The sequence below is a fragment of the Scyliorhinus canicula genome, chromosome 13, assembly GCF_902713615.1.
Source record: "Scyliorhinus canicula chromosome 13, sScyCan1.1, whole genome shotgun sequence".
Taxonomy (NCBI): domain Eukaryota; kingdom Metazoa; phylum Chordata; class Chondrichthyes; order Carcharhiniformes; family Scyliorhinidae; genus Scyliorhinus; species Scyliorhinus canicula.
Genome location: NC_052158.1, coordinates 157,020,401 through 157,034,002, shown reverse-complemented (window position 1 = coordinate 157,034,002; position 13,602 = coordinate 157,020,401). Strand labels below are relative to the sequence as shown.

Here is a 13,602-nt window from a genome sequence, read left to right as displayed (position 1 = left end):
GCCACTTTCTCATGAGCAACTCGGGATGGGTAACAAATGCTGGCCTTGACAGCGAAGCCCACATTCCAGGAAATAATTTTAAAAAGAATGTTGGCTGGGGTGAGTAATCCTCCCGGACAGCCTGGACAATTCCCTTCATTGGCTACCAACACATTGGCACTGGTGAACTGCCAGCTGTTTGACTAAAGTCAAAATGAATCTAATTGGCTAACAAAGCATTTGTTCCTTCTTTCAATTGGCTGTTGGAAAGTGGGGGGCTGCGAGGATTGACCAATGGTGGAAGATCAGGGAAAAGTCTTCAGGAACGTCCCTAAATAGAATTAGCCATTCTTGATCAAAGAATCACTGCTGCCAGGAGGAGAGGGGGCAATCCTGGGCGGGGAGCCTGGGAGGGTGGGATTCAAGCCCATGTAGAGTAAGACGCCCCTGCCCCCACCCGCCTCCACTCAGTAAATGCACGAGGTAGCGGACAGGTACATTGCCAGCTAACATCATCCCCTCCCTCACGCCCTGTCTTCCCCTCAGCAACAGTGGGGAGGGTCATGGTCTCAACTCCTGGCTAACCCAGCCCTCACTCTGACCCCCCACCTCTCCCCCCACTCCCCCCACTCCACCCCACACCTCCCATCCCCCACACCCTCATCACACCCCCACTCACCACCCACCCCCACCCCCCCACTTCCCTCCCACCCCCCTCCTCCCTCCCCCCACACACACACACACCCCCACACCCCACTCCCCTCCCATTCCCCTCCCCTCACACCCACACACCCCCCAACAACCCCCCCACCCCCGACTCACTTTCTCTCTTTAACTGCTCGATGATTGAGTATTCTCCTTTAGCAATGGTCCTGTGGAGGGGAAAAGTTCCATTAGATTTGCGTATTACTGAAAAAAAGAGACATATTGTCAAAGCTTTTCGTCTTGCACCCATCTGGACAGATGCAAGAATACCAAAGTTCAAAGGGAGCAACAATGTCCACTGCGTGACATAAAGGTGCTGATGGGTTGGCAAGTTGGCTCTGTTTGGTCAAGACGTTGCCATGGAGACTTAGGTCGCTTCCATGGTCACCTTCAGAGATCCACAGGCCAGGCTGGGCCAGCCTCTGGATTGGCAGAAGACCAAACCCCTGTACCCGCACGCACATCGGACAGGCCGGATAGAGGATTGGGCTTCAGTGGTACACCCAATCGCCAGCCATGTAGGGATGTGTGAAGGAATTTTGGTGCTTGGGGAATGCCGGGCCTAGGAGTGAACAAAGAACAAGGAAAAGTACAGCACAGGAACAGGCCCTTCGGCCCTCCAAGCCCGTGCCGACCATGCTGCCCGAGTGGGGCGGGGGAGGGAAGCGGATACTGGACTAAGATATCAGAAAGAAAGACTCGCATTTAAGAATTTCCCAAGGCCTTTGCAGTCAATTAAATATCATTTGAAGTGTAGCTACTGCTGTGATGTAGGAAACGCAGCCCTCAATTTGTGCACAGCAGGATGCCATTGGTAGGTAACTATTGGACTAGTGGATGTGTTTGAGTGGTAGTAATGGTAGGTAACTATTGGACTAGTGGATGTGTTTGAGTGGTAGTAATGGTAGGTAACTATTGGACTAGTGGATGTGTTTGAGTGGTAGTAATGGTAGGTAACTATTGGACTAGTGGATGTGTTTGAGTGGTAGTAGTGGTAGGTAACTATTGGACTAGTGGAGTTTGAGTGGTAGTAATGGTAGGTAACTATTGGACTAGACACCAGAAGAGATTCATTAAAATTGTGTCATAGGCTCTTTAACATCTGCATGAGAAGACAGAGACTGTGGCAGTTTAAAATCTCAGTGAAGAATAGCACCTCCGACAGTGCAGCACTCCCACAGTACGGCATTGGGAGTGCCGGCCGAGATTATAGGCCCCGGGTTTCAGAACGGAAATGGGCACAGCCACCATGGGTGGAGTTATTTAAACCGGGGATGAGACGAGGCCCGAGTTAGAGGAGCACAGAGATCTCAGGGGGTTGTTGGGCTGGAGGAGATTGTCGGGATGGAGCGGGTACGAGGCCATGGAGAGATCTGACGACAAGGACGAGAAGTGTAAAACTGAGATGTTGCCAGCGCAGCATCAATGAAGGTCAAGGTTGATGGGTGAACGAGACTCAATACGGGTTAGGGCACAGACAGCAGAGGTTTCTGGGAGGTGGTAGTTGACCTGAGGTTGAAGTGCATGACAGCCTGGATTGAAGTCCCTCCACCTGTCGAGATGTCTCCTTCGAATCCGGGCATCAGCGGAGTCACCACATAAACACGGAATCTTTGCTTTTCCCTGTGAAAATAAATGAAATTACATTCAACCATACAGACTGTCTGACTGACTGGATCAAAAACAGAGACGTCTGGGGTATACTATACAAATATTTGAAGATGGCAGGACAAGTTGAAAAGTTTGTTATAGGATTTCACTTTATCGGTAAGGCAGAATTTAACGTAGTCCACCCTCGCCGCCGCTGACAGGTCCACTGCCATCACACTCAACTGAGTTCTGATTGGGAGCAGGCGGGCCTTCTGTCCGCCCTCGGAGGGAAGTCCCGGCTTGTCGGCCAGCAGCTCTCCAGCCCCTCCGGGCACAGCGCTGAGGTGGCCAGCAGAGGTACTGCGGTGCTCTGCCTGGAGGTATGTCCCAGGGATCCCGTGGGTAGGAGGCAAGGGGGTGCCCTGGTGGGGGGAGGGGGAGGGGGTGCGATCTTGGCATCAGGGGGTCAGTTCTGGATGAGTAAACCAGAGACCCAGAGTAGTACTCTGGGGATTCAAATCCCTCCACTGCAGATGGCGAAATTTGAATTCAACAAAAATCTGGAATCAGAAGCCTAATGGTGACCATGAATCCATTGTCGATTGTCGTAAAAACCCATCTGGTTCACTGAGGTCCTTTAGAGAAGGAAATCTGCCGTCCATACCTGGTCTGGCCGAAATGTGACCCACAGCAATGTGGTTGACTCTTAACTGCCCCCTCAAGGGCAATTAGGGATGGGCAATAAATGCTGGAACAGCCAGCGATCCCCACATCCCCATGAACAGATAAAAAATATATAGGTGCCACATCAAAGGTTACTAAATAGATAATGAAATGAAAGTTGCCAAAATTCCAGGGGATACTTTCCCTTTGAGGGCTGGACCAGACTGGTGATGATTTTACCTGAGGGTCACCACACCATACGGGAATTGAACCCGCACTGTTAGAATTGTTCCCTCTCACAAACCAGCCGTCCAGCCAACTGAGCTAACAAGAGTTCATGGGTTAGGGCAAGCATTGTCAAAGTCGGGGGCCTGACCCGCGGGTGGGTCGCGGGCGGGTGTCGGGAGGGTTGCGGAGCCGTCCGTCCCAGCGCTCCCGATAGCGCAGATCCGCACTCAGCCAGCAGCCGGCCTTTAATAACGCCAGCTGCAAGCGGCCTTCAAAATGGCTGCAAACATGTAAAAGAAATGTGGACGCACTGCGCATGCGTACCCCATCATCGGTGCGCATGCGCAGTGCGGCTGCATTTTTTATACGGTTGCAGCCTCTCTGTTACAAGTTCGGGGGTTTTTTATTTATTTTATTTTTTATTTTTTCATTTATTTTATTCACTTTATTTTTATTTTTTACAAGTTCGGGGGGGGGGGGGGTTTATTTGATAACATTTTACAGGAAAAAAATGCAGAACTTTGGACAGATGGAGACTCCATACTTTCCGACACCGGAAGGCTTCACCTTCATCCAACAGGTTCCATTGGAGGGTCCTGTACGAGGGCCAAAGGGACACAAAACAACTTCCTCCATTTTGTCAGCAGCAAAGAAGGTAAGAGGAAATGGTGGGTCGCGCAGGTCAGCCGGCGTGGACTGCGAAGGTGGGCGGGCGTGGGTCGCGAAGGTCAGTCGGCGTGGGTCGCAAAGGTAGCCAACGTGGGTCGCAAAGGTGAGTTAGCGTGGGTCGCGCAGGTCAGCCGGCGTGGGCCATGAAGGTCAGCTGGAGTGGCCCGCAAAGGTGGGCCGGCGTGAGTCGTGAAGGTCGGCCGGGTGGGGTCCTGAAGGAAAAGGTTTGAACAACACTGGGTCAGGGGGTAACATATAAACATGAATAAAGAATTTGTTTAACAATCAGGAAGCAAAGAATCAGGATAAATGGGTGAGCGTGCTAGATCTAGTGGAGTGGCACAGGGGTCAGTGCTGGGACATCAACTATTCAGAGTTTATGTCAGTGATTTGGATTAAGGGGCTGAATGTATGGTCGCAAAACTTGTTGATAGCACAAAGATAAGTAAATTGTCAAGAGGGGGCAAAGAGGAGGAGCACCTAGTACTGGCTCGGGAGTGAATAACAGTGTGCAGCTCGCTGGCTACACAGCATGTTTCTTTCTCCAGACAATCCACCTTTGGTGCAAAGACAATCTGCAGCCGTGGCCCCCGCTGACACATTGGCGGGGCCAGGAAAATCAGGCAACGTCAGGAATCCCGTGATGGGGTCCACCCTCGAAATCCTACCCCATGATTCGGAACACGTTTCTTTGTTGACGTAAAGACAAAATGTGTCCTTATAAAAACAGCTGTTGCTGAAACAGCTCCTCCACAGGCTGGAGCAGCCCTCCAGCTGGATACTTTGGGAATTCTCGGAATATTTAAACAACAACTGAGCCTTAAAAAAAAACCCCAAGTCAGATGCTGCTGTGCCCTCTTTCCACCACAGGTGGCTCTGTCGAGCCGTTACAGCGGTGGCACTTCCTGGGTCCGCGTGCCCTCAGATTCAGGCAGGCATACTGATTTCCTGAACCCCAAACCAGAACGATAAAGGACTGCTGTCCATTCCAAAGGGAGGTAAAAATTTGTCCGTCTCAGTTACAAATTCTTTACCCCAGCGCGTCGAGAGGGGCTCACGAGTAAGTTTCCAACTGTCAGAATTAGAACATAGAACATACAGTGCAGAAGGGGGCCATTCGGCCCATCAAGTCTGCACTGACCCACTTAAGCCCTCACTTCCACCCTATCCCCGTAACTAAATAACCCCTCCTAACCTTTTTTGGACACTAAGGGCAATTTAGCATGGCCAATCCACCTAACCTGCCCGTCCTTGGACTGTGGGAGGAAACTGCAGCACCCGGAGGAAACCCACGCAGACACGGGGAGAACGTGCAGACTCCGCGCAGACAGTGACCCAGCGGGGAATTGAACCTGGGACCCTGGCGCTGTGAAGCCACGGTGCTAATGACTTGTGCTACTGTGCTGCCCAAGAATGGGGGAGTTACCAGAACTAGTCTGGTATCGATTGATTGGAAACAAGCAAAGGGGTTTTACTGTGGTGCTGTCCATCTATGCCACCCCCCCCCCCCCCCCCCACTACCGTACGCCCCCCCCCCCCCCCTCTGAGTTACCTGCTCACTATTTACTAAATATTGGCCGGGACGCAATGGAGAAGACCTTCATCAAAATAGGGCCCATGGGATCTTTTACATCCACTTGAGAGACAGATTTAACATTTCAGCCAAAAGATAGCAATGCAGCACTCCCTCAGTCAGTCCAGCTTGTCACTGAAGAGCGATTGAAGCCACCACCAGCTGACTCCCTTGGCGAAGGTGCTCTCACTGAGACAGAGCAGGAACAAAGGGAAGCGGCCAGCAGTTATAGGATGAGTAAAAAGAACCTGCGTGAGCAAGTCACACACCGTCGGATGGGATTTAGGACCAAAATAAAGTAAAATGCTGCATTTAGGAAGGGAAGATGACAGAAGGTGCTGAAATAGCCTCGGACAGTACGAAAGTAACCTCACTTCAAAGGTACTTCACAGACTGTAAAGTGCTTAGGGACATGAAAGGTACTATTTCAATACAAAGAAGTAATTTTAATCCAAGTTAACTGACAAGTTTGGATCAGGTGGTGGGCGGCAGTGATCAAATTCTGCATCCAGCCCACCCACCGCCGATTTCAACCCAAGGTGACCAACCATATCGAAGACTGTCAGCCTCAATGTTATTTCGCTCTTTGACGTTCAGTTGTGACTAAATTGAGGCAAGGAACTGGCGGATTGGAGGAACTACCGCCTTTAAACCCTGGCCTGCCTTAGAAGTTGACCCCCAACAACTCCCCCCCCCCCCACACACACACACACAAACAGGCACGCCTCCCCCTGAAGTCTCCAAAGCCCTTTGGAAAATCGTGAGGTCGTGGAAGGTGCAGAGAGTTCTCAGCTGACCGGCGCAGGGCTAAACAACAACAGCAAACCAGATAGGGTGGTTTCCGTTGACTTTGGCAGGCTCTGCGATCCAGCCTGTTTACTTTGCACAACTCTTTGAAAATCAACAAAGGCAGAGTGAGTTCTTCTCCACAGTCAGCAGCTTTTAATCTCTGAGGGTCAGGGTCTGAGGGCGGCTTCAACGCACAACACTGAGCTCCAGCGATAGCCCAACATAAACTTTAAACCCAAGAATCCAATTGATGAGCCGATGTCCCAGGCAATTTCCACTGTCAGCTGGTGTGATTTATATGACAGCACAAACACATCCTTCCCAAACCTCCAAGCTGGAGATAATGAAACCGAGACATTTACAGTAAAACACAAATCGAGCTTGACTGACCTCCCATTTTTGCCCTCTGTAATATTGCTTGATTCCATCTCTCCCTCAGCGGTTCTGCTACTGTTTTTGTCACTCATGTTTACTTTGCACAACTCTTTGAAAATCAACAAAGGCAGAGTGAGTTCTTCTCCACAGTCAGCAGCTTTTAATCTCTGAGGGTCAGGGTCTGAGGGCGGCTTCAACGCACAACACTGAGCTCCAGCGATAGCCCAACATAAACTTTAAACCCAAGAATCCAATTGATGAGCCGATGTCCCAGTTTTTGTCACTCTCGACTCAAACCCTAAACTCCCACCCTTCTGAAAATTGCACTTATCTGAAACTCTTTTGCCAAGGTCCCACACAAGGGCTGGTTTAGCTCACTCAGCTAAATCGCTGGTTTTTAAAGCAGACCAAGCAGGCCAGCAGCACGGTTCGATTCCCGTACCAGCCTCCCCGGACAGGCGCCGGAATGTGGCGACTAGGGGCTTTTCACAGTAACTTCATTGAAGCCTACTCGTGACAATAAGCGATTTTCATTTCATTTTCATGTCCCGTTCACCCATCACCCTCAAGATCGCATTGGCTCCAATTCCAGCAATATGTCCATTTTTAAACACTCACACCTTGTTTGCAAATCCCCCAATGACTTCACCCCATCCCGACCCCGGTGATCTCCTCCAGTCCCAGCATCCTCTGAGTTTGCTGCCCTTCTCCAATTCTGGCCTCCTACTCATCTGACTTCCTTCCCTCCAGCAAACGTGGGCAGTGTCCGTTCCTTCACCGGTCAACCCTGACCAGTACGTCTTGGAAATTCCCTCCAACTCGGCACGTTCTTAACCTCTGAGACCTGGCTGGACGTTGGTCGCCTATCGCTAATATCTCTGTGAAGTCCTATGGCATGTTTAAATACATTGAAAGTGTTACAGCAAACCAAATTGTTGTTGCTCAGTTCCCTGGGTTTCATGGGGGGGGGGGAGTGTTATCCAGGTCTGATTGCTGGCATCATGCAAGGGCAATCTATTCCACGTTGGCAAAGTTGGTTCAGTAGATTGAGAGGCAGACTATAATATCGCATGCCATTAATTCTGGAAGGGCAAGAGTTTGCAGTGAAGGAGGAAGGACTGCCTAATTATAAATAAGTAATGGACCCGCCCCCACCAGTACTGTACCCCAGTGTTACACAGCGACAGACCCATCTCCACCAGTACTGTACCCCAGTGTTATACAGTGACAGACCTGTCCCCACCAGTACTGTACCCCAGTGTTACACAGCGACAGACCCATCTCCACCAGTACTGTACCCCAGTGTTACACAGCGACAGACCCATCCCCACCAGGACTGTACCCCAGTGTTATACAGTGACAGACCCGTCCCTAACAGTACTGTACCCCAGTGTTTGGGGCCTCACGGTAGCATGGTGGTTAGCATCAATGCTTCACAGCTCCAGTGGTCCCAGGTTCGATTCCCAGCTGGGTCACTGTCTGTGTGGAGTCTGCACGTCCTCCCCGTGTGTGCTTGGGTTTCCTCCGGGTGCTCCGGTTTCCTCCCACAGTCCAAAGATGTGCGGGTTAGGTGGATTGGCCATGCTAAATTGCCCGTAGTGTAAGGTTAATGGGGGGATTGTTGGGTTACGGGTATACGGGTTACGTGGGTTTAAGTAGGGTGATCATTGCTCGGCACAACATCGAGGGCCGAAGGGCCTGTTCTGTGCTGTACTGTTCTATGTTCTATGTTCTATGTTATACAGTGACAGACCCATCCCCACCAGTACTGTACCCCAGTGTTACACAGTGACAGACCCGTCCCCACCAGTACTGTACCCCAGTGTTATACAGCGACAGACCCGTCCCCACCGGTACTGTACCCCAGTGTTATACAGTGACAGACCCATCCCCACCAGTACTGTACCCCAGTGTTACACAGTGACAGACCTGTCCCCACCAGTGCTGTACCCCAGTGTTATACAGTAACAGACCCGTCCCCACCAGTCTGTACCCCAGTGTTACACAGTGACAGACCCGACCCCACCAGTACTGTACCCTAGTGTTATACAGCGACAGACCCATCCCCACCAGTACTGGGTACCCCAGTGTTACACAGCGACAGACCCGTCCCCACCAGTACTGTACCCCAGTGTTATACAGCGACAGACCGTCCCCACCAGTACTGTACCCCAGTGTTATACAGTGACAGACCCGTCCCCACCAGTACTGTACCCCAGTGTTATACAGTGACAGACCTGTCCCCACCTGTACTGTACCCCAGTGTTACACAGCGACAGACCCGTCCCCACCAGTACTGTATCCCAGTGTTATACAGTGACAGTCCCGTCCCCACCAGTACTGTACCCCAGTGTTATACAGTGACAGACCTGCCCCCACCAGTACTGTACCCCAGTGTTATACAGTGACAGACCCGTCCCCAACAGTACTGTACCCCAGTGTTATACAGTGACAGACCCGCCCCCACCAGTACTGTACCCCAGTGTTATACAGTGACAGACCCGTCCCCACCAGTACTGTCCCCATGTTATACAGAGACAGACCCGTCCCCACCAGTACTGCACCCCAGTGTTATACAGTAACAGACCCGCCCCCACCAGTGCTGTACCCCAGTGTTACACAGTGACAGACCCGTCCCCCCCAGTACTGTACCCCAGTGTTATACAGCGACAGACCCATCCCCACCAGTACTGTACCCCAGTGTTACACAGCGACAGACCCATCCCCACCAGTACTGTACCCCAGTGTTACACTGCGACAGACCCATCCCCACCAGTACTGTACCCCAGTGTTACACAGTGACAGACCCGTCCCCACCAGTACTGTACCCCAGTGTTATACAGTGACAGACCCGTCCCCACTAGTACTGTACCCCAGTGTTATACAGTGACAGACCCGTCCCCACCAGTACTGTACCCCAGTGTTATACAGTGACAGACCCGTCCCCACCAGTACTGTACCCCAGTGTTATACAGTGACAGATCCGTCCCCACCAGTACTGTACCCCAGTGTTATACAGTGACAGACCCGTCCCCCCCAGTACTGTACCCCAGTATTATACAGTGACAGACCCGTCCCCACCAGTACTGTACCCCAGTGTTATACAGTGACAGACCCGTCCCCACCAGTACTGTACCCCAGTGTTATACAGTGACAGACCCGTCCCCACCAGTACTGTACCCCAGTGTTATACAGTGACAGACCCGTCCCCACCAGTACTGTACCCCAGTGTTATACAGTGACAGACCCGTCCCCCCCAGTACTGTACCCCAGTGTTATACAGTGACAGACCCGTCCCCACCAGTACTGTACCCCAGTGTTATACAGTGACAGACCCGTCCCCACCAGTACTGTACCCCAGTGTTATACAGTGACAGACCCGTCCCCACCAGTACTGTACCCCAGTGTTATACAGTGACAGACCCGTCCCCACCAGTACTGTACCCCAGTGTTATACAGTGACAGACCCGTCCCCCCCAGTACTGTACCCCAGTGTTATACAGTGACAGACCTGTCCCCACCAGTACTGTATCCCAGTGTTATACAGTGACAGACCCATCCCCACCAGTACTGTATCCCAGTGTTATACAGTGACAGACCCATCCCCACCAGTACTGTATCCCAGTGTTATACAGTGACAGACCCATCCCCACCAGTACTGTACCCCACTGTTATATAGTGTCAGACTTGGATTAGATGGAGAGCAACAATTTCCTCTGTGGCACTTCTCCAGAACATGGTGGGTGGGTGCATAAACTTAAAATTGGAGCCAGTTTGTGTTAGGGTGAGGGATGGAAGCCCTATTTCACACAGAACTGAGTCAAAATCTGGAACTTTCTTTCCCAATCACCTGTTGCGCCTGGCGTTGAATTCGCAACTTCAGAACTTTAAGGTTAATAGAGTTTTGTTGGACAAGGATATTCGGATTATAGATCCAAGGTGGATAAGTGGAGCAGAGATTATTGATCATCCATGGTCTACTTGAATGGTGGAGCAGACTGAAAGGGGCTGAATGGCCTCCTCCTGTCCCCAGTTCTAATCAGGGAGAGGTACAGCACAAGGGTTTCCCAGAGTGAAATGTCAATAGTGATGAAGGTTCTCACTGCGTCTCTCTGATCCAGCGGTGGTCACATTACGTTACCTGTAAGCTCTCAGGATTCTCTGCACAATGGCATCACCAATCTTATTGAAGACGTACTTGTTGTCAGCACAACTGATGAAGAATTGGTTCTGACCAAACACAAAAAAGGGAAAAGAGAGAAGGGTGAAAATGAGCCAGATGTTGAACGTAATCTTTTTCCTAAGAGGCACTGCTCCCCATCCCAAACCAATCCCCAGCCTCTGGCTCTCAGTTATTTCTTTGCAAAGTTAACATCTGTTGCCGAAACCCTTATCCATTCTCTCATCTCATCCACCTTTTGTCTATATTCTCATGATAGCGAGTGTCACTCGCCCGGCCAACATTTATTGCACATCCCCCAGGACATAAAGAGTCAGCCCCATTCGTCTATTCCCACACTTGCCCACCTGGCCTCCCAACTTTCAACTTCTAATAAATTCTATCTCGTCCTTGAGTCAGCTCCCCATATCCTCACTTGCCCCGAGACTCGTTCTTCCATCACCGCCTTTGCTCACTGATGTTCATTGACTGTCTGTCTGGCAATCTCTCCATTTTAAAACTCATTCACGGCGCCGAGTCCCAGGTTCGATTCCCGGCCCCGGGTCACTGTCCGTGTGGAGTTTGCACATTCTCCCCGTGTCCGAGTGGGTCTCATCCCCACAACCCAAAGATGTGCAGGGTAGGTGGACTGGCCATACTAAATTGCCCCTTAATTGGAAATTAAAAAAAAAAAAAATTTTGAAAACTCACCTTTATTTTTAAATCCGTCGCCCAGCCCCAGCACTCTCTGAGATCTCTGTAAGCCTTTAATGGTGGGCCTCTTGTGAATTCTCTCCTCCCTCTACCCCAGCAATATGTCTCTATTGTGTATTGTATGTTGTTTATGCACAGTATACTGTACAACATGTGTGCACTGTGCGTGTACTCTGCAATGTGTACACACTCTGTATCAAATACTCTGCCTGGCTCTTTACATCTCAGAACAGTGGGCAGCACGGTAGCATTGTGGATAGCACATTCGCTTCACAGCTCCAGGGTCCCAGGTTCGATTCCCGGCTGGGTCACTGTCTGTGCGGAGTCTGCACGTCCTCCCCGTGTGTGCGTGGGTTTCCTCCGGGTGCCCCGGTTTCCTCCCACAGTCCAAAGACGTGCAGGTTAGGTGGATTGGCCATGATAAATTGCCCTTAGTGTCCAAAATTGCCCTTAGTGTTGGGTGGAGTCACTGGGTTATGGTGGAGGTGTTAACCTTGGGTAGGGTGCTCTTTCCAGGAGCCGGTGCAGACTCGATGGGCCGAATGGCCTCCTTCTGCACTGTAAATTCTATGATCTAACATTGCCTAAATCAGCAGCGAGGCAAATGCCCCAGCGATGTGCCTGAATGACGTTGCTGAATGCTCTCTCTGTACTGGTGGGAGCCAGTGTGGTCCTCACCTCAATGTAGATGTAGTGTTTGCTGTTTTCAATCACGTGTATGTAGGCGTTGTGAATAGATTCTTCGTGATATTTAATACCACACGACCAATCAGCAGCTGACCGCAACACCTAAAAAAACACGGAACATTTTATTGTGATCAGCGTGTTATCCTCCAGTCCCAATTGTCCATCCCGGCGATAGTCCGTCAGCACAGATACGCAACACAGAACTTACTGCACCTATCAGAGGCTCAGGTTACCCCTGAGGAAATGCGGCAGACAATTTGTGCACAGCAAGCACCCACAAACAGCACTGTGATCATGTCCTGATGATCAGTATTGAATAGGACTGATTGAGGGCTGCAGGACACAGGGGGGAGAACTCCCATTGCCCGTCTTCAGCGGGATCTTTTGCATCCAGCTGAGGAAACAGACAGGGTGTCGGTTCGATGTTTGATCTGAAAGACAGCACCTCTGACTGGGCAGCACTCCCTCACTACTGCACTGGAGTGTCAGCTGGGGTTTTGAGTTGGGACTTGAGCTCACAAAGCCCTGCCCTGGTGTTGAAAGTGCTACCCACTGTGCCATGCGCGGCACAAGGTTAGGTGCAAATGCACCAAAGCAGAACCGAGGCATATACACCAGGGCAGGTTTCCAGGTCAAGGTCCCCGGCCTGTGCTATCTCAGATGGCACAACAGCAGAGGGGTGATAGACTTGAGCTGAGTGTCTCGAGGGAAGGATGCAGGATGGACATGCTAACTACCTCAGTGACCGCCAGGGAAAGCCCCTGTGAATGGGTGACAAAAGAGTGGACTTGATCATGATTCCTTCCATAGTTGAATAGTCTGTCAACATTCCTGTTCCACGGGTAAGAGAAAGATCAACAACAGCAAAGAACAGGAAGGAAAGATCACTCAAGCGGAGAAAAAGCAGACAGTACATAGAAAGGGGGAAACCAAGAAGCAGTCAAATAAAGTGAGGCACAGAGATAAGGACAGATGGAAAAGCAGATAATGACATCAGAGATATACCCTCCACAAATATTACCGCAGGTCCCCAGGGAGGTCCCAGAAACTGAGCATTTCACTACTTATCAAAGGGTCAAAGGTGCAACTCTGGGGAGGTTGGACAGTCTGACCAATCGGTCTTGGTCAGTATATAGCGCCGACGGACATAGCAGCCGTGTGTGCTATCCACAAGATGCACTGCAGCAACTCAGCAAGACTCCTTCAGCAGCACCTTCCAAACCCACAACCTCTACCATCGAGAAGGACGAGGGCAGCAGATACCTGGGAGGTTCCCCTCCAAGTCACTCACCGCCCCGACTTGGGAATATATCGGCCATTCCTTCACTGCCGCTGGGTCAAAAACCATGAGCTCCCTCCCTAACAGCACTGTAGGTGTACCAAACCACGGGGACTGCAGCGGTTCAAGAAGGTAGCTCATCACCCCTTCTCAAGGGGCAATTAGCAACGGGGAATAAACATGAACCTAGCC

General features: G+C 51.0%; 1 protein-coding gene across 5 annotated transcripts in view; it reads right to left on the bottom strand.

Moving 5' to 3' along the window:
• Nucleotides 1-13,602, bottom strand: part of LOC119976532 (phospholipase D1-like) — a 196,672-nt gene that overhangs the window by 14,912 nt on the left and 168,158 nt on the right. For all 5 annotated transcript variants that reach the window (XM_038817094.1, XM_038817092.1, XM_038817091.1 and 2 more), the window contains 4 exons: nt 12,123-12,233; nt 10,713-10,801; nt 2,194-2,307; nt 802-851 (listed from right to left, as the gene is read on the bottom strand). In XM_038817094.1, the coding sequence (XP_038673022.1) occupies nt 802-851; nt 2,194-2,307; nt 10,713-10,801; nt 12,123-12,233 (364 nt within the window). The remainder of the gene's footprint in view (nt 1-801; nt 852-2,193; nt 2,308-10,712; nt 10,802-12,122; nt 12,234-13,602) is intronic.